General features: G+C 51.8%; 2 protein-coding genes and 1 long non-coding RNA gene across 23 annotated transcripts in view; 2 read left to right on the forward strand and 1 right to left on the reverse strand.

The window, feature by feature from the left end:
• Nucleotides 1-9,006, forward strand: part of LOC138929690 (granulocyte-macrophage colony-stimulating factor receptor subunit alpha-like) — a 36,673-nt gene extending 27,667 nt beyond the window's left edge. For 10 of the 18 annotated variants that reach the window (XM_070291311.1, XM_070291315.1, XM_070291304.1 and 7 more), the window contains 3 exons: nt 188-284; nt 6,043-6,124; nt 7,241-9,006. In XM_070291311.1, the coding sequence (XP_070147412.1) occupies nt 188-284; nt 6,043-6,124; nt 7,241-7,336 (275 nt within the window). In that variant the 3' untranslated portion in view covers nt 7,337-9,006. Of the gene's footprint in view, nt 1-187; nt 285-858; nt 989-5,779; nt 5,932-6,042; nt 6,125-7,240 lie in introns of those variants that run through there. The other 8 variants (XR_011446266.1, XR_011446268.1, XR_011446267.1 and 5 more) reach the window with 3 other exon arrangements.
• LOC138431377 (uncharacterized) lies at nt 8,837-14,579 on the reverse strand. Its single transcript, XR_011253642.2, has 5 exons — nt 14,362-14,579; nt 14,030-14,229; nt 12,917-13,229; nt 10,719-11,107; nt 8,837-10,115 (listed from the first exon to the last, which is right to left on the reverse strand). It is a non-coding gene; the product is annotated as an uncharacterized lncRNA (long non-coding RNA).
• LOC138929691 (granulocyte-macrophage colony-stimulating factor receptor subunit alpha-like) overlaps nt 12,550-22,387 on the forward strand; it is a 28,890-nt gene continuing 19,052 nt past the window's right edge. The window contains exons 1-5 of one of the 4 annotated variants that reach the window (XM_070291319.1): nt 12,550-12,689; nt 14,296-14,589; nt 15,124-15,313; nt 15,407-16,062; nt 18,768-18,855. In XM_070291319.1, coding sequence (XP_070147420.1) covers nt 18,789-18,855 — 67 coding nt within the window. In that variant the 5' untranslated portion in view covers nt 12,550-12,689; nt 14,296-14,589; nt 15,124-15,313; nt 15,407-16,062; nt 18,768-18,788. Of the gene's footprint in view, nt 12,690-13,678; nt 14,590-15,123; nt 15,314-15,406; nt 16,063-18,761; nt 18,856-22,387 lie in introns of those variants that run through there. The other 3 variants (XM_070291321.1, XM_070291320.1, XM_070291322.1) reach the window with 3 other exon arrangements.

The raw sequence follows: 22,387 nt of genomic DNA on the forward strand, positions 1-22,387 counted from the left end.
GACAGAGGAGCCTGGCGGGCTGCAGTCCACGGGGTCGCAAAGGGTAAGACGTGGCACAGGGACAAACGCTTTCAGTTTCCCTGGCCGAATTTCCTCATCCGCGAGCCCGTGAGCTGGCTGAGTGAGGGCAGCGGCTCCCCCTCGCCTTCGGGGTCCCTGGCATGTCCCCCCGCTCTGTCTTCCCCAGGCTCCGAAGAACCAGAGTCCAGCCTGGTGTACATCTACGTTGTGGTGGTTCTGGGGACCCTCGTCTGTGGCCTGACCCTTGGCTGCCTTTTCAAAAGGTAACCCTGGGGAGTCCCGGGTTGGCTAACCCCCATGTCTAAAGTCACCCTGCCCCTATCGGCTTACAGAGATGAGAAGGCAGCCTGCAAACACCCCCAGGCGGTCCAAGCCGCCGTGTAGGTTTTCCATGAGAAAATTTGTCTGGGGAAAACAGTGTTGACTTAAAAAAAAATTGCACAATGTGAATGTTGCGAGTTTATGTTTTCTTGGGGGCAAAATTAGGACCATGGGCTTCCCTGGGGGCTCAATGGTGAAGAATCCGTCTGCAGTGCAGGAGACCTGGGTTTGATCCCTGGGCTGGGAAGATCCCCTGGAGGAGAGCAGGATTCTCGCCTGGAGCATCCCATGGACAGAGGAGCCTGGAGGGCTACAGTCCACGGGGTCGCAGATGGTCAGACACGACTGAGCGGCTGAATGAACAAAGGCCTGAATGAAGGGTTGCAGCCCGGGACACAGCGCCTTGGATAGCTCTGAGGAGCTGCTGCAAAGACGCAGGGGAGGCAGGTTGGCGTATATGTGATTTTGCTGAAGCGGGAGTTCACGCAAGCAAGCATATATATTTTTTCTTTGCAGAATATCTCTGCTAGTCATGGGGAGCAGACATCACCGTGAAGCGTTTCATTGCTTGTCTAGCTGTGAGAAGAGTTGGGCTCATAAAATGGGTTCCTGAGAATATCTAACTATTTGAAGACCTGTCCTGCCAGTTTTGTTTTGTTTTTTTTTTCCTCCAGAGCACGAGTGGCTCATGTCTGCTGTCCACCCTGAACTTCTTTCAGGAGGTGATTGAACCTCAGCAGCTGCAGAAGCAGCTGGTTTAATCCTTGTAGAGATAGATGAAGTTTTGAAAGAGTGAGTCGCTCAGTCGTGCCCGACTCTTTGCAACCCCGTGGACCATAGCCCGCCAGGCTCCTCTGTCTGTGGGATTCTCCAGGCGGGAATCCTGGAGTGGGTTGCCATGCCCTCTTCCAGGGGATCTTCCCGAACCAAGGGTCAAACCCAGCTGTCCTGCACTGCAGGCGGATTCTTTAGTGTGTGAGTCAGCAGGAAGGCCCCCTTACAGCTCAGCTGTGCTCCAGGGCCCAGCTTCCGTGTTTTTCGGAGCATCTGGAATTCTTGGAATGTTCCTCCTTGGCATACTTCTCTTTTCCCATAGCGTGTTACTCAGCCCCAGCTCCCAGGCCACTACAGGCCGCGTCCCCCTGCCACAGGGACCCCGCTAGCCTTTTTCCTGTCATATGAGCTCCGCAATCACGAAGGCTCTCTCAGACGCCCCGGAAGGAAGCCTGGCGTGTGCAGAATAAAGCTTGCGAGCTCTGCAGAGCCACAGGGAGATTTGGCTCATGGGGAGACCCTCCTGCAGGGCGTGTGGGTCCCATGGGCGTTGACCCGAGGCATCTTTGTCACCAGGCTCCCCCACCCCCACCATTGTTGGGTATCCTGTGTCTCCCCAGAGACAAGGGGAGACCCTGAGTGCCTGCTGCAATAAGCTGCAAGGCATCGCGGTGTTTGGAACATGAGGAAGACCGTGGGCAGCCCGACCACGGATGGTAGAGGCAGGAGCACGGGTCATGTTTTAACACCAAAGACTGATTTTAATCAAAAGCTGTGTGACTTCCTGTGGCTGCCGGAACCAGTGACCACAGCTGGGGGGCTTAAAACCACAGACATCCATCCTGCCCCAGTCCCAGGGACAAGACGTCTGAGGTCAGGGTGTCCCAGGGCTGAGCTCCCTGCAGAGGCTCCCGGGGAGGGTCCTCCCCGCCTCTTCCAGCTTCTGGGGGCTCCGGGCGTCCATCCCTGGGCTGGTGGCCGCCTCCCTCCCGTCTCCGCCTCCGTCTCCACGTGGCTTCTCCGCTGCATCCGTGTCTCTCCTCTTCGCTGTCTTATAAGGACCCTGTCCCTGGGTTTAGGGCCACCCCCATCCAGGAGGACCTCATCTCAGACCCTTCACTCCATCACAGCTGCGGAGACCCCATTTCATAACAAGCTCCCTGTCCCAGGCTTCAGGACTCGAGTGGATCTTTGGGGCCACCGTTCAGCTCAGCACAGCATCTTACGAGGTCACACAGTTGGCTCCTTGTCGTGAGAGCGAAAATAAGTGCCCGTGTGTTTGTTCAGCACCACTGAGACGCTGGGGCACCATGGAATAGCCCTAAAAATGCGTGCCATCCACAGCAAGCTGGTCAGTCTGGAATCGTGGTCTTCAAGGCTGGGTATGTCTCCCAGCCTTTTAAAACCAGAGAGCGTGGATTCCTCCAAGCTGCTCAAGACTGGGCACATACCACCACTGCCGTCTCTGCACCCAAGACAGTGAATGTTCAGTTCAGTTCAGTTGCTCAGTCGTGTCCGACTCGTTGCAACCCCATGGACTGCAGCATGCCAGGCCTCCCTGTCCTTCACCAGCTCCTGGAGTTTGCTCAAACTCCTGTCTATCGAGTCGGTGATGCCACCCAACCATCTCATCCTCTGTCGTCCAGTACCCTGGTTTCTCTTCAAAGACAGTGAATGAAGGTTCTGGAAAGATCTTCCTAGGCATTTCTTAAGTACATCCACAAAGGGTATATTATATTCTCTGGAGTGTATGATTGGAGGCCATCCTTCTGTGATTTTTTTTTTTTAAGATTTTTTTTTGGTGGATCATTATTATTTTTTTTTAATGTCTCTCCTTTTCTTTTATTTTTGGAGTTTGAAGTTTTTATGTTGTAAATTGAAGAAAGTAGGGAAAACCACTAGACCATTCAGGTATGACCTAAATCAAATCCCTTATGATTATACAGTGGAAGTGAGAAATAGATTTAAGGGCCTAGATCTGATAGAGTGCCTGATGAACTATGGACGGAGGACATTGTTCAGGAGACAGGGATCAAGACCATCCCCATGGTAAAGAAATGCAAAAAAGGCAAAATGGCTGTCTGGGGAGGCCTTACAAATAGCTGTGAGAAGAAGAGAAGCAAAAAGCAAAGGAGAAAAGGAAAGATACAAGCATCTGAATGCAGAGTTCCAAAGAATAGCAAGGAGAGATAAGAAAGCCTTCCTCAGCAATCAATGCAAAGAAATAGAGGAAAACAACAGAATGGGAAAGACTAGAGATCTCTTCAAGAAAATTAGAGACACCAAGGGAATATTTCATGCAAAGATGGGCTCAATAAAGGACAGAAATGGTATGGACCTAACAGAATCAGAAGATGCTAAGAAGAGATGGTAAGAATACACAGAAGAACTGTACAAAAAAGATCTTCATGACCAAGATACTCACGATGGTGTGATCACTCACCTAGAGCCAGACATCCTGTAATGTGAAGTCAAGTGGGCCTTAGAAAGCATCACTATGAACAAAGCTAGTGGAGGTGATGGAATTCCAGTTGAGCTGTTTCAAATCCTGAAACGTGATGCTGTGAAAGTGCTGTATTCAATGTGCCAGCAAATTTGGAAAACTCAGCAGTGGCCACAGGACTGGAAAAGGTCAGTTTTCATTCCAATCCCAAAGAAAGGCAATACCAAAGAATGCTCAAACTACCGCACAATTGCACTCATCTCACATGCTAGTAAAGTAATGCTCAAAATTCTCCAAGCCAGGCTTCAGCAATACGTGAACCGTGAACTTCCAGATGTTCAAGCTCGTTTTAGAAAAAAACAAAGGAACCAGAGATTAAATTGCCAATATCCGCTGGATCATCGAAAAAGCAAGAGAGTTCCAGAAAAACATCTATTTCTGCCTTATTGACTATGCCAAAGCCTTTGTGTGGATCACAATAAACTGTGGAAAATTCTGAAAGAGATGGGAATACCAGACCACCTGACCTGCCTCTTGAGCAACCTATATGCAGGTCAGGAAGCAACAGTTAGAACTGGACATGGAACAACAGACTGGTTCGAAATAGGGAAAGGAGTATGTCAAGGCTGTATATTGTCACCCTGCTTATTTAACTTCTATGCAGAGTACATCATGAGAAATGCTGGGCTGGAAGAAGCACAAGCTGGAATCAAGATTGTCAGGAGAAATATCAATAACCTCAGATATGCAGATGACACCACCCTTATGGCAGAAAGTGAAGAGGAGCTAAAACGCCTCTTGATGAAAGTGAAAGAGGAGAGTGAAAAAGTTGGCTTAAAGCTCAACATTCAGAAAACGAAGATCATGGCATCCAGTCTCATCACTTCATGGGAAATAGATTGGGAAACAGTGGAAACAGTGTCAGACTTTATTTTGGGGGCTCCAGGATCACTGCAGATGGTGACTGCAGCCATGAAGTTAAAGGACGCTTACTCCTTGAAAGGAAAGTTATAACCAACCTAGATAGCATATTTAAAAGCAGAGACATGACTTTGCCAACAAAGGTCCGTCTAGTCCTGGCTATGGTTTTTCCAGTGGTCATGTATGGATATGAGAGTTGGACTATAAAGAAAGCTAAACACCGAAGAATTGATGCTTTTCTACTGTGGTGTTGGAGAAGACTCTTGAGAGTCCCTTGGACTGCAAGGAGATTCAACCAGTCCATCCTAAAGGAGATTAGTCCTGGGTGTTCTTTGGAAGGACTGATGGTAAAGCTGAAACTCCAGTACTTTGGCCACCTCATGCGAAGAGTTGACTCATTGGAAAAGACTCTGATGCTGGGAGGGATTGGGGGCAGGACGAGAAGGGGGCATCAGAGGATGAGATGGCTAGATGGCATCACCGACTCGATGGACATGAGTGTGGGTGAACTCCCGGGAGTTGGTGATGGACAGGGAGGCCTGGAGCGCTGCGATTTATGGAGTCCCGAAGAGTCGGACACGACTGAGGGACTGAACTGAACTGAACTGATAGCCAGTAAACAATGTTGCGATAGTTTCGGGTGGACAGCAAAGGGATTCAGCCATACATACACATGTATCCATTCTCCCCAAACTCCCCTCCCATCCAGGCTGCCACGTGACATTGAGCAGAGTTCCCTGTGCTGTCCAGCAGGTTCTTGTTGGTTCTTCATGTTAAATACAGCAGTGTGTCCATGTCCACCCCTAATTCCCTGACTATCCCTTCCCCCATCCTTCCCCCCTGGGAACCATAAGGTTATTACAGAGTATTGAGCAGAGTTCCCTGTGCTGGACAGCAGGTCCTTGCTGGTTCTCCACGTTACATACAGCAGTGTGTCCATGTCCATCCCAAGCTCCCTGACTATCCTTCTTCCCATCTCCCTACTCCCTCGTAATGATAAGTTGGTTTTCTAAGTCTGTGAGTCTCTTTCTGTTTTGTAGGTAAGTTGGCATCATTTCCTTTTAGACTCCACATGTAAGGGAAGCCACACGATATTTCTCCTTCTCTGTCTGACTGACTTCACTCAGTATGACAATCTCTGGGTCCATCCATGTTGCTGTAAATGGCATTGTTTCATTCTTTTTAACAGTTGCATAATAGTCCATCGTGTATATATACCATGATGTACATCATTTTTAAAGTGTTTACTGAATTGGTTACAATCGTGCTTCCGTTTTATGGTGTTTTTTTGTCTGCAAGGTATGTGGGATCGTAGCTTCCTGACCAGGGATCACACTGGCACCCCAGGGCCCGAACTCACACCCCCTGCCTTGGAAGGTGACATCTTAACTCCCGGACCTCCAGGGGAAGTCTCCCCTACTATGATTCTTAAAGGGAACTGTTCTGAAGACGTGAGTCCAGAGGGCGTGTTTGTACTTAACATAGAGTGCCTCTGCTCTGGGAGCCAGGACAAAAGTGTGGGCCTGTCCGTCTTCTCTTCATCTCGTCTCTTATCTCCCCAGGTTCCTCAAGACCCACAGGTTATTCCCTCCGGTTCCACAGATCAAAGATAAATTGAATGATAACCAACAAGTCGACCACGAGGTATGTCCGGGATGAGTGAGGGGGCAGCCACGATGGACAGGTGGGGAACGGTGAGCCCAGAAGCTCGTCTGTGCCCAGCCAAAGCTGAGGTCCACAGGAGGAGGCTGGAATCACGTGTCCTGCTCGCTGGCTTTCTCCGGGGCAGGGTGGGGGTGGGTGGGGGTTTCGTCTGCAAGCTGTGTCCGGGGAAATTAGCCTGGTTGTGGAGAAGGAGGAGGAGAGAAGGGGAAGATGGGGATGGCAGAGACAGAGACAGACCTAACGAGGTCCAGCCAGATCTCTAGCACACAGAGGGGACGAAAAACAATAAGGAACAGGAGACGAGAGACAGACTGAACGGGGCGCAGCCAGATCTCCAGGGGCCAGCACACAGGATGAAAAAGGACACAGGACAAGACAAACACCGCCCCCACCCCCCAATATGTAGCGCTTCCCTGGTGGCTCAGATAGTAAAGAACCCGCCTGCAATGTGGGAGACCCTGGTTCGGTCCCTGGATTGGGAAGATCCCCTGGAGAAGGGGAATGGCAACCCACTCCAGTATTCTTGGGCTTCTCTTGTGGCTGAGATGGTTTAAAAAAAGAAAAAAAAATCCACATGCAATGAGGGAGACCTGGGTTTGATTCCCTGGGTTGGGAAGATCCCCTAGAGGATGGAATGGCAACCCACTTTAGTATTCTTGCCTGGAGAATCCTCATGGGTAGAGGAGATCCTGGTGGGTTATATATACTCCATGGGGTCGCCAAGGGTTGGACACAGCTGAGCGACTAACACTTTCACTTTCAAATGTGGGAAACCCTCCCCTGCACTTGGGTTCACCCGTCGAGCCCATCTTCCCGAGGCAGGGACCGCGTCCGCCTCCTCCACATTCTGCCGTCACGCCCTGGTGGGTTCCTGGGGAGGTCTAGGGTCCCGCGACACTCTCCTTCCGAGCTCTGAGCTCCGTGCGGTCCCAGCAAGTGTGGTACGCGAGTCTCAGACGTCCCTCCCCCAGCTCATCTGCCGCCGATGAGCTCCCACTCGGAGACCGGGCTCCCGTTTCTGTCTAAACCCTCCACCTCCGTGGGGCCTCCAGGGGCTTCTGGGGAGCTGACATCCCTGCCTTTCTCCCCCATCAGATGCTATGGGAGAAGTTTACACACGAAGCGGGAAAAGGTGACAAGGAAGAGGTCTTAACCGTGGAGACAGTCTCAGAAGCCCCAGCGAAACTGTGAATTCCAGGCGTCTCCATACCCGGGACTTTCTAGAAGCTGTTTACTTTTTTTTAAATATTTTTTAAACATTTCTTAAGTATTTTATTTACTGTTTTCGATTGAAGCTTTTTTAAATTGTTGTGTTTTTATAGCATTCTATCTTTTTGTTCTTTTAACGAGGCTTCCCAGGGAGTCAGTGGTCAAGTACTCGCCTGTGAATTGAAGAAACTCAGGTTCGATTCCTGGGTCGGAAAGAATCCCTGGAGAAGGAAATGGCAACTCACTCCAGTATTCTTGCCTGGAGAATCCCATGGACAGAGGAGCCTGGGATCCTCTATGGGGTCATGAAGAACTGAACATGAATGACCAACTAATCAACAACTGTTTTTTTTACTCTAAAAGATAATGTCCTGTTTCTCAAAGGTGCTTTTGTAGCTGGAGGGATGTCGGAATGCCTTTCAAATCTGAACAACTTAATGCACCTCTCAGCGCCTCCTGGAACCCCATCCCCTCATCACACGCACGTGTCCAGACTGCCAGTGGCCGCTGGGGCTGGAACGCCGTCTCCCCTGCCTCTGCTTTTACTGGCGGACAGAATACATCCTCCTGTCTTGGTTTGTCTTTTTTTTCCTGTATCAGCTGCAGTTTAGAAAGAAATGAGTTTCCAGAGGCTACTGTAAGAGGACCTCCCTGACGGACTTGGCGTGCCAGGAATCTATCCGTTAACAGCTCGTACGGTCTCCTGTGTAATTCTTTTAACAGTCTCTGTGATGACCTGACCCCCAGGCGGGTGGTCCACGACCCAGTCTCCATCTCGGGATCCTGGCATTCATCACCGCTGTTAACTTCCTTTTGTCAGAAGGCAACCCGTTTGTGGATTCCGGGATTTAGGATATCACTGGGGATGTTATTCTGTCCACCACACGGGGAGGGGACGCAGACGTCCTTGGGGGCATTTTTCTGTCCACCGCATGGTGTCCCAAAGAGGGGAGATTCGCTGAGCCGGGAGCCGTCCCCAGACCTGCAGATTCAAACGTCACCCTCTGGGCGTGGAGGCCCCTTTCCCCCGACCCTCCTTCCCCCTCATAACATGTCCTGTGCATTCCTCCGGTTCCCCTGGAATCCTCCACCAAAACCAGCTGAGTTGTACACTTTTTGCACAAACCGGCAAAGCCTTTTTTGTTTTTGTTTTAAAACTCCGGTCTTTTCGCGAGCTTTGTGAGCCGTTTTAGCCAATTACCCAGCCCCACGGAGGGGGTCTTGGGAAGCCTGACTTACAAGCTGGTCAGTCGGAAGTCTGGGCTGCCTGGGACCCCCCCCCCCTTCCCCAGGAGGGGTCTGAAGAGACTGGGATCCGAAGCCTTGGGGAGCCGGTTTTTCATGCTGGAAAATGACCTGGAAGCTGACACACAGCCAGGTGAAAACGCATCGGGGCTAGAAATCGTCTGGACGCCACAGCTGTGTCGTTTTAACACGTGGATGTTACGGAACTCAGGAAACATGAGCTATTTGCTGCTTCTGTTTGTACACACATTGCTTTTATTTCATTTCTTTAGATGCCAAAAGGATGGTTGCCAATGGGGAAAGGCAGGTAGGGTTCATGGGCGGGGGAGCAGGGCAATTTAGATGTTTGGGGTTAAAAGTGTGAACTGTAAATTGATCAATGGATATAAAGTGTTAGACGTAAAATAGATAAGCAGCAGAGATTTATGGTATACCTCAGGGATTCAGATAATCCTATTCCATACGATGTCAGATACTATAATGAAAAGGGGTCTGAGAAAAATGTATGTCTCCATAAGGGAATCAGTTTGCTGTACCCCTGAAACTAACACACTGTTGTAAGGCAGCCACGTGTTCAGTCGTGTCCGAGTCTCTGCGACCCCATGGGCCGTAGCCCCCCCAGGCTCCTCTGTCCATGGGACCCTCCAGGCAAGAACACGAGTGGGCTGCCGTGCCCTCCACCAGGGGATCTTCCCAAGCATCACACCTCTGTCTCCTGCATTGGCAGGCGGATTCTTTACCACTGAGCTACCAGGGAAACTATACTTTAAAATTAAGAAAAAAATTTAAAAGTCAAGTCACTCTATACTTTAAAATTTTTTTTTTTAAATGTAAAGTCACTCTAGAGGCGTCCCAGGTGACCCCCCAGCAAAGAATATGCCTTCGAGTGCGGTAGACATGGGTTCGATCCCTGGGTGGGGAAGACCCCCTGGAGGAGGAAAGGGCAGCCCACTCCAGTCTTCTTGACTGGAGAATCCCATGGACAGAGGAGCCTGGGGGGCTACAGTGCATGGGGTCTCAGAGAGTTGGACACGACGGAGCGGCTGGACAACAGCAAGAAGGTTATTGTAGTGAGAAAAAGGAAACAGTTCTTCAACCAGGCGCCCCTGGCACGGAGGATCTGATACCCCCAGCTCCCCTCCCCATCCTGTTCCCCCCAGATGGGTCCCCTCCTGGCCCCTGCTTGGCACTGAGGCTGCTGGCCCAGCTGTTCTGTCTCTGCTGCCCGGGAGGCAGCTGTGTACCCTCCTGGGTTTACACCACGATGCAAACCCAGACTTGTGGTTTGCACCACGATGCCCCTGCAGGAGCCAGCGACCGTGGAGTCGAGAGTAACGGGAACTGGTGTCTGCAGCGGTGCCTGGGAGGATGAGGAAGCTGGCGCAGCTGGGCTGGTGGGGTTGGTCCGGGCGACCCCAGCCGCCTCCTGGGTCCTCCCCGTGCAGGAAGGCACAGGGCAAGCACGTGCTTCCTGGGGCCCTTCTCGGGGCCGCTCTGCAGCCGGCTGAGTCGCATCCTGAAATAGACAGCTGATGTGCTCATTTAGGACTGGGTTACCGGGCATGGATACATGGAGCAGGGTCCATTTCAGCATCATGGGATCCCCAGGGTGGAGGGTGGGCGCTGGGAGGTGTGTGTGTGTGTGTGTGTGTGTGTGGTCCATTTCAGCATCATGGGATCCCCAGGGTGGAGGGTGGGCGCTGGGAGGTGTGTGTGTGTGTGTGTGTGTGTGTGTGTGGTCCATTTCAGCATCATGGGATCCCCAGGGTGGAGGGTGGGCGCTGGGAGGTGTGTGTGTGTGTGTGTTAATCACTCAGTCGTATAAGATTCTCTGTGAACCCATGGTCTGTGGCCCAACGGGGTCCTCTGTCCATGGGGTTCTCCAGGCAGGAATGCTGCACTGGGTTGCCGTTTCAGTATTCTTGTCTGGGAAATCTCACGGACGGAGGAGCCCGGTGGGCTATTACAGTCCAGGAGAGGGAGGGAGGCAGAGAATAGTTCCCACCCCGAGGGAGCCAGCTCCCGGGGAAGAAGCTGAGAACATGTCACGTGGAGAAGGAGGAAGTGGACGGTGTGTGAGTGACGTTGGTCTTTGAATCTGAAATTCCCCCCAACTTACAGCTTCTTCCTTGCTGTTCAGTCGCTGAGTCGTGTCCGACTCTTTGCGACCCCGTGGACCGCAGCACGCCAGGCCTCCCTGTCCATCACCAGCTCCCGGAGTTCACTCAAACTCATGTCCATCAAGTCGGTGATGCCATCCAGCCATCTCATCCTCTGTCGTCCCCTTCTCCTCCCGCCCTCAATCTTTCCCAGCATCAGGGTCTTTTCCAGTAAGTTGGCTCTTCCCATCAGGTGGCCAAAGTACTGGAGTTTTCAGCTTCAGCATCAGTCCTACCAGTGAATATTCAGGACTGATCTCCGGCCTGCAGAGCACTGAAGGTGCAGCCACACCCTTGCTGGCGGGTCAGCTCCGCTCAAAGCAACCGGGAAACAGTAGCAGTCAGAGATCTGCAGAGAAATAAGACGAACAGGGTGGAGATTTGTGATAGATGGGTGGATAGATGGGACAGACAGATCGGCAGGGAGACGGGTGGAGAGAGATGGTAGAGAGAGAGAGATGGTAGACAGATAGGTAGGTAGAGATGGTAGATAAGTAGGTACACATAGGCAAACAGAGATGATAGGTTCATAGAAAGTGAAAATGAAGTCGCTCAGTCGTGTCCGACTCTCTGCGACCCCAGGGACTGTAGCCCATCAGGCTCCTCCATCCCTGGGATTTTCCAGGCAAGAGTGCTGGAGTGGATTGCCATTTCCTTAGATGATAAATAAATAGGGAGACAGACAGGTAGGTAGAGACGGTAGACAGATAGGCAAATAGGTAGTAGAGATAATAGGTAAATAGGCAAATAGGATAGGCATAAACGTAGAAATGGCTGATAGATGCAGACGGTAGGTGGAGAGATAGACAAACAGGTACACAGACAGATCGGTAGGTAGACGCAGATGATAGATGGACCAACGGGTAGACAGATGGATGGACAGGCAGACAGAGGCGATACATGGGTAAGTAGACAGTAGGTAAGTAGGTAGATGGCAGATATAGATAGGAAGATAGATATGGGTAATAGGTAGACAGAGACGCTGGATATGTAGATAGAGATGGTAGGGAAATAGGGAGACGGGTAAATAGAGAGGATAGGGAGGCAGGTGCATATGGATAATAGACTGGTACGTAGACCAGTACGTAGGCAGACAGACAGACAGGTGGATGGAGATGATGGGTGAATGGAAAAATAGGTAGGTAAACAGGCAGGTGGGCAGAGATGAAAGTGAAGTCGCTCAGTCGTGTCTGAGTCTTTGCAGCCCCGTGGACTGTAGCCCATCAGGCTCCTCTGTCCATGGGATCCTCCAGGCAAGAGTACTGGAGCGGGCGGCCATTTCCTTCTCCAGGGGATCTTTCCCCAACCCAGGGATGGAACCCGGGTCTCCCGCATTGCAGGCAGACGCTTTAACCTCTGAGCCACCAGGGAGGCCAGGCAGAGATGCTAGGTAGACAGACAGGCAGATCGATGGGTGGGCAGAGATGATGGCTAGGTCGATAGAGATGATAAATCGGTGGATCAGTAGATAGGTAGGCAGAGATGACAGACAGACACATAGGTGGACGGATGGACGGGTAGATAGAGATGATGGGTAAGTAGACAGTAGGTAGATAGTAGATGATACATAGATTCACAGCTAGAGATGTATATAGGCAGACACAGATAAACTGATAGGTACATATATAATTCATAGATGAAAGAGATGAGATGTCGGAGAAGGCAGTGGCAGCCCTCTCCAGTACCCTTGGCCTGGCAAATCCCACGGACGGAGGAGCCTGGTGGGCTGCAGTCCACGGGGTCGCTAGGAGTCAGACACGACTGAGCGACTTCACTTTCACTTTCCTGCACTGGAGAAGGAAATGGCAACCCACTCCAGTGTTCTTGCCTGGAGAATCCCAGGGGCGGGGGAGCCTGGTGGGCTGCCGTCTATGGGGCCGCACAGGGTTGGACACGACTGAAGCAACTTAGCAGCAGCAGCAGCAGCAGAGGTGAGATGGAAGCTGTGGATATAGAGATTTATGTGTGTGTGTGTGTGTGTGTGTGTGTGTGTGTGGATATATGTATGGATATGTATAGATGTATATAGGGAGAGATAGAATCTTATACAGCTGGCCCTCCTCACCTACAAGTGCAGAACCCAGGGCCAACTGTATACATACGAAGATAGATATACAGATATCTCCCTATATATAGAAAGACATACAGCTACACGTACCTACTTGGAGAAAGGTAGACATGTATGGTGATAGATATGCATAAGCAAGGAGAGACGTTTATTTCAAGGAATTGGCTCGTGCGACTGTGGGACTGCTGAGTGTGAAGTCCGCAGGTCAGGGGCCGGGCTGGACACCCAGGCAGGAGTTGACACTGTGGTTCTGGAGACAGAATTTCGTCTTCTCTGAGAAACCTCCGTGTCTGCTTTTCAGACTTTAGCTGGAATTCTCTGGCGGCCCCGGGGTTATAACTCACTGCTTCCCATGCAAGGGGCGAAGGTTTGATCCCCGGTCGGGGAACTAAGATCCCACATGCTGTGCAGTGCGGCCAAATTAAAAAAAAAAAAAAAAAGGTCTCTTCACCTGATTAGACGAGGCCCACCACCACATGGAGTTTCTTCTCTTTGCTTCAAGTCCCCCCCACCATAAAAGACCTTCGCCTGATTAGATGAGGCCCACCACCACATGGAGCTTCTTCTCTTTACTTCAAGCCCCCCCATAAAAGACCTTCGCCTGATTAGACGAGGCCCACCGCCACATGGAGCTTCTTCTCTTTGCTTCAAGCCCCTCCCATAAAAGACCTTTGCCTGATTAGACGAGGCCCACCGCCACGTGGAGCTTCTTCTCTTTGCTTCAAGCCCCCCCATAAAAGACCTTCGCCTGATTAGACAAGGCCCACCACCACATGGAGCTTCTTCTCTTTGCTTCAAGCCCCCCCTGCCATAAAAGACCTTCGCCTGATTAGATGAGGCCCACCACCACATGGAGCTTCTTCTCTTTGCTTCAAGCACCCCCCTATAAAAGACTTTCGCCTGATTAGATGAGGCCCACCACCACATGGAGCTTCTTCTCTTTGCTTCAAGCACCCCCTATAAAAGACCTTCGCCTGATTAGATGAGGCCCACCACTGCATGGACCGTTTTTTTTTTTTTTGCTTCAAATCCCCCTCCCCACACATTAAAAAAAAAAACACTTCACCTGATTAGACAAGGCTCACCACCACTGGAGCCTGTTCTCTTTGCTTCAAGCCAGCTGGTTGTGAACTTGAGTCACACCTACAAAGCCTGTTCCCAGCCACCCCCTGGGGGAAGCATGTGAATGAATGGGGCTCTCACCTGGACAGATGGGCATGAACTAACCACCCCGGGAATATGTACAGCACATCCCAACCGACAGCAGTGTCTCACTATCAGCGTATCCACGGTAACAGATGTACAGGCTGCCCGCTGCAGGATGTTCATTAGGGAGCTCACGGGAAAATAGGGGAGGGCGGAGGAGAGGTCCACGGGCGCTCTGTGCCTCCTGCGAGGTGTCTCTGAAAAGCCAAAAATGTGAAAAAATAGAATAAAGTCCATTGGTAATAATCCCGCTGGCAATGCAGGAGACACAGGAGAGGAGAGGGAAGATCTCCCGGAGGAGCGCCTGGCAACCCACCGCAACGTGCTACCCTGGAGAATCCCGGGGACAGAGGAGCCTCGCGGGCTGCAGTCCACGGGGCGGCGGAGCGTCAGGCGCGGCGGAGCGAATGAGCGCACGGCGATCGTAGGAAATTATTCTCGAAGCCAGGAGGGAGAAGATAAACAGCCGATATCCACCGAGCGTTCTCAGGGTCTTCTGCAGCGAAACCCGCAGAGTTCTGCATCAGAGTCGGTCCCGGCCGACTCTGTCTTTTAAGGTGAGGAAACCCAGCAGTTAAGACAGAAACGTGAAACTTGAGGAAATGTCATTTGTGGGCGGGACCGCAGAACAAACCGAGTCGCTGCCGACTTTGCACAGTTTCCGGCTGTGTCTCTCTGTGTCTCTCTCTCTCTCTCTCAGACGAGCTCCCAGCGGCAGCAGCTGACTGGTTGGGTCCCCGGGAGCCCCGTCTCTCTGTCTCTGTCTGTCTGAGGCACGAGGGGGACGGCCTCTGCAGTGGGCGGTGCCTGCTGGCTCTGGGGGCCACGCTAGGCATCCCCGGCCCTTCCGTGGGTGCTTGTGCCGGGTCAGAGGTGAAAAGGCACATGGATTTGCAGATTCGCGGCCTCCGCTGTCTCCTCCTGCGAATTTCTCTGTCTCCTCCCCTGAGTCAGCTCCCACAGGTGATCCCGCAGGGCTAGGGCAGGTCACACCCTCAGGTGCCTGCAATCCCTGCCACCCCGGAGCCTCAGACGCTTTCCAATCACATCTTCATGTACTTTCTCACCCTGCTTATTTAACTTCTGTGCAGAGTACATCATGAGAAACGCTGGGCTGAAAATGGCAGAAAGCGAAGAAGAACCAAGGAGCCTCTTGATAACAGTGAAAGAGGAGAGTGAAAAAGCTGGCTTAAAACTCAGCATACAGAAAACGAAGGTCATGGCATCCAGTCCCATCGCTTCATGGGAAATAGATGGGGTTGCAGAGTCGGACACAACTGAGTGAGTAACACTTCATAGTGAGCGAGTGTGAGTGATTCCTTAGGGAGAGATGGACTGAAAGTCAGCTCAGTCCGTCCCTCCCTCTGCCCCCAGGCCCCTGGGGGACACAGACCCAGAGAAGAGCCAGTCACAGCCTCTGGCAGAGCTTCCGAGCTGAAAGGGAACCAGCTCCCAGTGGATGCAGAGGAAGCTCTAAGGAGATGCCAGTTTCCCGAACACGGTGACACCAAGCCGACACCCCAGTGACCCCCGACACCCCGCCACCCCCGACCAGAAGATGCAGGAGAGCCAAGTGGCCATCTAGCTCCCTGCTGCTAAAAGAGGAACCTTGGGAGGTCGATTAAACAAAAAAAACTGAGGGTTCAGGCTTGAGAGGAAACATGGACTGTGTTACGACATTTCCTGTTCCCTGAGATGATGATAACGGCGGGCCGGTCACTCGGTGAGGACGAAGGCTCCGCTGATAAGAGATTATTTCTGCAGTCGCTGACCTGGGGGAGGCTCCATTTAAAGAGAGAAGGAGACAGAGAGAGCGTGTTCGTGGGGAGGACCAGACTCAGGCTCTTTGTCACACCTGCCCCCCCATACATCCGGAAGGGCATTGCGGGCCTCCCCTCACCTAGGGAACCTGCTACCACGGCGTCCAGCACTGCCCACCTGCCACGTACCCCGGGCAGGCAGGACAGCGGCTTCAAGGAGCCCCACATTCACACAGTTGGGCGAGAAAGATCCAGAAAGTTGACGGACCGGTAAGTGGACGGTTCCCCCATCTTATGGGGGCTTGCTCTGACCGATAGGATCCTCTGACCACGTGGGTTTGTGATGGGACGGGAGATTGGAGTCGGGGAGAGATGGCCTCACCCTGGGGGAGGCTGGAGGAAGAAGCTACTGGGGTGAAAGTCACGCCACCTGAGCTTCGGGAAGGGAAGGGTGGACACTGGGCCTTCTGCATTTCCGACTGACGTGGCGGGCAGCCACGGGCTGGTGGGGTCCGTGTCCTCTGTACGCCGTGTTATCTGCATGCGTGCTTAGTCACTCAGGCATGTCCGACTGTTCGCAGCCCCGTGGACTGTAGCCCCGCCAGGCTCCTCTGTCCATGGGACTCTCCAGGCAACAAGACTGTAGTGGGTTGCCGTGCCCTCCTCCAGGGAATCTTCCTGACCCAGGGATCGAACCTGGGTCTCCTGCCTTGACAGGTGGATTCTTTGCCGCTAGCGTCACCTGGGAAGCCTGCGCTATCTACCTGTAAAATATTTCCTTTGGGGGTGTCTTTAAGCTACGAAGTCCTCGACGGTTTTGTTCTCACGGGACAACACGCACGGGACTGATTTCCACTCCCATCCCCTTCGGTCTCGCTGGGGACACAGACCCTCGGTGGGGACACAGCTCCCTCTGACCCGGCTCCTGGTGACACCCAGGGAGGGTATGGGGGGCGTCTCTCACCCAGGAAGCACAGAAGTGAGATCACCTTCACTCCGTCCTCATGAAAGTTAACAGAAGTGGCGGGGGAACGTCAGCCTGTGCTCAGAAGCGAGCAGAGTTTTTTTTCTTTAACCTCCTGACCGTGCGGCTTGTCCGATCTCAGATCGAACCCAGATTCTCCACAGTGAGGGTACAGAGATGTCATCCCTGGACCACCACCAGGTTCCCCCAGGAAGCCTTTCCATGCCTTGTGCTGCAAAGCATCTGGGAGCCATCGGTAGCCAGTGGGGATGTTTAGGTTCCTTGGGTGGAGAAGCAAATGGCAAGCCACTCTGGTATTCTCACCTGGAAAATTCCCTGGACAGAGGAGCCCGGCGGGGCTACACTCCATGGAGTTGCAGAGAGTCGGACACGACTGAGCAACTAAGCAGAAGAGGTGAGGGTCTGGGACTTTGCTGGTGGCCAAGTGGCTAAGATTCCGCATTCCCAATGCAGGGACGTGGGTTCTATTCCTGGTCAGGGGACTAGACCCCACGTGTGGCAACTAACACCCAGCTCAGCCAAATAAGGAAGGAAAGAAAAAAGGAAGGGAGGAAAGAAATGAGCCTTTGCAGCACAAATGGCCCAGGAGGCAGCTGAGTTCGTGGATGTGTTCAGGGAACAGGTGGCGGGTGAGGTGATGATGGTCAGAGGCGTTTCAGGGGACTTCCGCACACACGGAGATGAATTTGTCTCCAAAGGAGGTTGGCAGCCGTCCCCCAGAAGAAGCCGAAATGCCGAGGGTCCTTGCACCCCGTGCGGTTGGTGGCCTCCTGGCTGCTATCAGCTCCTCCTGCAAAGCTGAGTGATTGTCAGGCAGCTCGCCTGCAGCTTCCCTCCTGATCACCTCTGTGCAACCAGCAAGGGCCTGCCCATCTCTTTGTGTTCATAGAGTCATGAAGAAATCAGAGGGGGAAAAAAAAATCTACTCAAATGCACAAAACCCAGCCCTGTAATCACCAAGCATAAAGAGAACCTCCATCAGAATATTCTAGGACTTCTTACAGAGTTTTTTCTTTTCTTTCTTGCTGCCCTGGTGAAAGGAGCAGTTTTCTCAAAGGGGAGGTAAGTGTTTAGGAGTCAGCTGATCTTCCTAAGGCATGCTTTTATCCCCTAGGTTGTTGCTGGGAGTGTTCCTACCTGCAGGGGCCTTTGTGAGCAAAAGAAAATGGAAGAAACAGGGTACCTGACTCAGGGACAGACAGTTGCCTCATGCCCCAAAGTGGATGCTGTGGACCCAGTATCCTCATCATACATCCCTTCTTTTCACTGGGGGTGTCACCTCCCCAGACCCTCACTGGCCACTTAGGAGAAAATCAGCTTAAAATAATATTGATTAGCCACTCCCAAGTATACCTCTCAGGAGCAGTAATGTGGACCAGTGGTAGTGGGCTGAGGGGAGGAAAAACAGGTTGGGTAGAGCCCAGAAAATGTTTCTTTAATCTCAGTTTGCTGAGACTTGTCATCATGAATATGTGTTAAATTTTTTGATGCTTTCGATAGAGTTTCAAACAGAATTTAAAAGGGAATTTCATGTTGATGTATGGCAGAAGCTAGCACAAAATTTTGCAAAGCAATCATCTTCCAGTAAAAAAATTTTAGAAAAATGGAATCTGATGTTGCCAGCTAACCCAGAGGTGTACAAGAAGGATGGTAACCTCACACTGTGCTCTGATGGAATACTGCTGACCACATAGGGACATACGAACAAACCAAAAACCCTTTAGAGGGGTGGAAGAGTGAGGCCACCAGTGAACAGAAGAAGGGATATGTAATGAGAATGCAGGTCCCTGGCAGCCACTTTGGGATATGAGGCAAGATTGTCTGGCCCCGGGCCAAGTGCCTTGGGCCTACCATTTTTCTCTACTCACAAAGGCTCCGGCAGCTAGGTTCTGATTCCCAACGACTGCCTGGAGGTTGTGCTAAGAAGGAAGTCCTCCTGCCTTGACTGGAACCTGTTTTCTGAACTGCTGTCTCCTGTTTGGAGGTTTAGGCCCAGCTTCAGACCCGCAGCATGGTTGTCCTGTTGGATTTCGTAAGCCTCCTGGTACTCCTGAACTCAGCACGCTCCACGGTCCTGGGTAAGTGCCAGCTAGTCAGTCTTCCAACGCTGGGGAGTCCGTGATGTGGTGAGGGCTGCCGCCCTCCTAACCCCTGAAAGGACAAAGTCTCTCCTGACCAGAGTACCTTCCCACCGCTGCTAGGCGAAGGGGATCTTCTTACAGATCATTCTAGAAGTGGATACCTTTCGCATTCAGCAGAATCAGGGACTCAAGGGTGAGGGCGAGGCCTACAGCTCCAGCCCCAGGTCCTAAACTCAGCTGGAATCTCAGATTTGCTGCCTGTATTAGGGCTGTTGGTGTTCAGTAGCTCAGTTGTGTCCAACTCTATGACCCTATGGACTGCAGTCTCCATGCGAGTTGCGAGGGGCCTCCCAGGATTCCTCTGCAGTCGCTGCCGGGGCCAAGGTCTTCATCTGGAGTTGAGGCCAGAACCTCAGGGTTCCTCTCCAGTGCTGACATGGATCTTGGGGTTCCTCTGGAGTTTCCACAGGGAAGTCAGGCCTCGACAGGCTTCCCTGTCTTTCAGTATTTCCCAGAGTTTGCTCAAACTCATGTGTGTTGAGTCACTGATGCCATCCAACCATCTCATCCTCTGCCATCCCCTTCTCCTCCCACCTTCAATCTTTCCCAGCATCAGGGTCTTTTCCAGTGAGTCAGCTCTTCACATCAGGTGGCCAAAGCATTGGAGTTTCAGCTTCAGCATCAGTCCTTCCAATGCACACCCAGGACTGATCCTTTAGGATGGACTGCTTGGATCTCCTTGCAGTCCAAGGGACTCTCAAGAGTCTTCTGCAACACCACAGTTCAAAAGCATCAATTCTTCGGCGCTCAGCTTTCTTCACAGCCCAACTCTCACATCCATACATGACCAGAGGAAAAGCCATAGCCTTGACCAGACGGACCTTTGTGGGCAAAGTGATGTCTCTGCTTTTAAAGATGCTGTCTAGGTTGGTCATAACTTTTCTTCCAAGGAGCAAGCGTCTTTTCCTTTCACTCCTGCAGTCACCGTCCGCTGTGATTTTGGTGCCCAAGAAAATAAAGTCTGTCACTGTTTCCATTTTTTCCCCATCTATTTGCCATGAAGTGACGGGACCCGATGCCATGATCCTAGTTTTGTGAATGTTGAGTTTCAAGCCAGCTTTCCATCACTGAAAACGAAATCCCCTAAAAATCCCCGGGAAGCCTCTTGGTGAAGCAGGCAGAGAAAGAAAACAATTTTCTTGTGAAATAAGCCCAGAACCAAAGCAGATTGTGCATTGCAGGCAGCTCGCTAAAGAGGTCACACAGACGGAAAGATACCTCACCTCATGACAGAGGCAAGTCCAACATATTATCTGATGTGAGACGCTCCAGTGCTTTGGCCGTCTGATGCAAAGAGCCGACTCATTGGGAAAAAAAAACAAACTCTGAAACTGGGAAAGATTGAGGGCAGGAGGAGAAGAGGATGACAGAGGATGAGATGTTTGGATGGCATCACCGACTCGATGGACATGAGTTTGAGAAAGCTCCAGGAGTTGGTGATGGACAGGGAGGCCTGGCGTGCTGCAGTGCGTGGGGTCACAAAGAGCTGGACACAACTGAGCGACTCGACAACAAGCCTTTACCTTCAGTGGGTTTGCCATTTGGAGCTAGGTTCTGGCCGTAGCTGGATTGTCTCCTCTTATGAAACTGGGGAGGTGGGCGCACCTTTCTCCCAGGGTCACGTCTGGCCAGAGGTTTTGCTTAGACAGTTAAAAGATTTATATGCATTCGAAAAGGTCAGGCAGAGAAAAGACGAGAGAAGGTGAGGTGGGTGGTGAGAATGTCTTCGTTCAGGGCAGACTTGTCCTGACAGGTGGTATCTGTCCAGCACCAGTCACCTTCACTCCAGTCCCCAGCTCAAAGGGGACTCTCCCGGGACAGCACGCCACCACCCCCAGACACACACACAACTCACCCGTCCCCTCCTCCATCCTGAATGCCCAGAAAGGGGAAGCTGCTCAGTTAAACCAACACGTCATGCCCTGCCTTTGCATCTGTGCTGACAACATGGACGGTCCGGTTCCTACGCATCCTCTCCAACAACTACCAGCTGGTTCTTCAAATTATTACCATAGGTAGCCATCACTGTAGCACCGCTTCTCAGCGGCACTGAAAGAACCCGCCTGGCAGTGCAGGAGACGTTAGACGCTTGGGTTCCATTCCTGGGTGGGGAAGAAACCCCCTGGAGGAGGGCATGGCAGCCCACTCCAGTATTCCCGCCTGGGGAATCCCATGGACAGAGGAGCCTCGCAGGCTACAGTCCAAGGGTTCGCAGAGTCGGACACGACTGATCTCATGAGGATAATGGGGCGCTTCACCAAACTTTGGATTTGGGTCTGTCTGATCACTCACGATGCCCACCATCTTTCACGCGCTCCTGAGTGTCCCTGCATAAGAAAGAAAGAAAGTGAAGTCACTCAGTCGTGTCCGACTCTCTGAAACCCCGTGGACTGCAGCCTGCACCAGGCTCCTCTGTCCATGGGATTTTCTAGGCAAGAGTACTGGAGGGGGTTGCCATTTCCTTCTCCAGGGAATCTTCCCGACCCAGGGATCGAACCCAGGTCTCCTGCGTTGTAGACAGACGCTTTACCTGTGAGCCACCAGGGAAGTTCCTGCACTGTTTACGTTAAAGCAGCTCGCTTCAGAATTTCCCTCGTGCTTCGGTGGCTTAGGTCTCCTCCTCCTTCCAATGTAGAGGGTGTGGGTTCAATCCCTGGTTGGGGAGCTAACCATCCCCGCCACGTGCCCCGTGGCCCAAGAGCCAAACGTGAAATACAAGCAGTGTGGTAACAGATTCGATAAAAGACAGGGAGAGAAATGGTCCACGTCAGAATAAAATAGCTAATCCCAGAGAGAGGCAAGTACTGTGTGGTGTCCCTTAAATGTGGCATCTAAAAAATACCAGTAACTAGTGAGTGTAACAAAAAAGAAGCCTCCTCCCAGGTGTAGCAGACGGATTAGTGGTTCCCAGTGTGGCGATGGAAGTGGGGGCTGGGCAGGATAGGGGCAGGGATTCGTAAGAGCCAGGAGGTCAAACTATTAGGCATAAAATAAATAGGACATGAGGATGGATCGTAAAGCGCAGCGAATATGTCCCATGTTTTGTAGTAACTGTAAATGGATCACAACCTTTAAAAGTGGTGAATCGCTACGTTGTACTTACGTCGTAACATATTGAAAGGTTGTTGCTGAACCACGAAAAGACGCAGGGATTCTTGGCCTCTGGAGAAGAATTCAATCCAAGGCCAGAGACGAGGCTTCATCGCTCAGAGCTTCTGTGTAATACAGTTTTATTAAGGCGTAAAAGAGAGAGAGAAAGCTTTTGACAGAGGCATCAGAAGGGGGCAGAAAGAGTACCCCCTGCTGGTCTTTAGCTGGATGTGATATAGTTACTGCTGCTGCTGCTGCTGTTGCTGAGTCGCTTCAGTCGTGTCTGACTCTCTGCGACCCCATAGACAGCAGCCCGCCAGGCTCCCTTGTCCCTGGGATTCTCCACACTAGCAGTCTGCTAATTAAAGGAAGGGAATCA

The sequence above is a fragment of the Ovis canadensis genome, chromosome X, assembly GCF_042477335.2.
Source record: "Ovis canadensis isolate MfBH-ARS-UI-01 breed Bighorn chromosome X, ARS-UI_OviCan_v2, whole genome shotgun sequence".
NCBI lineage: Eukaryota > Metazoa > Chordata > Mammalia > Artiodactyla > Bovidae > Ovis > Ovis canadensis.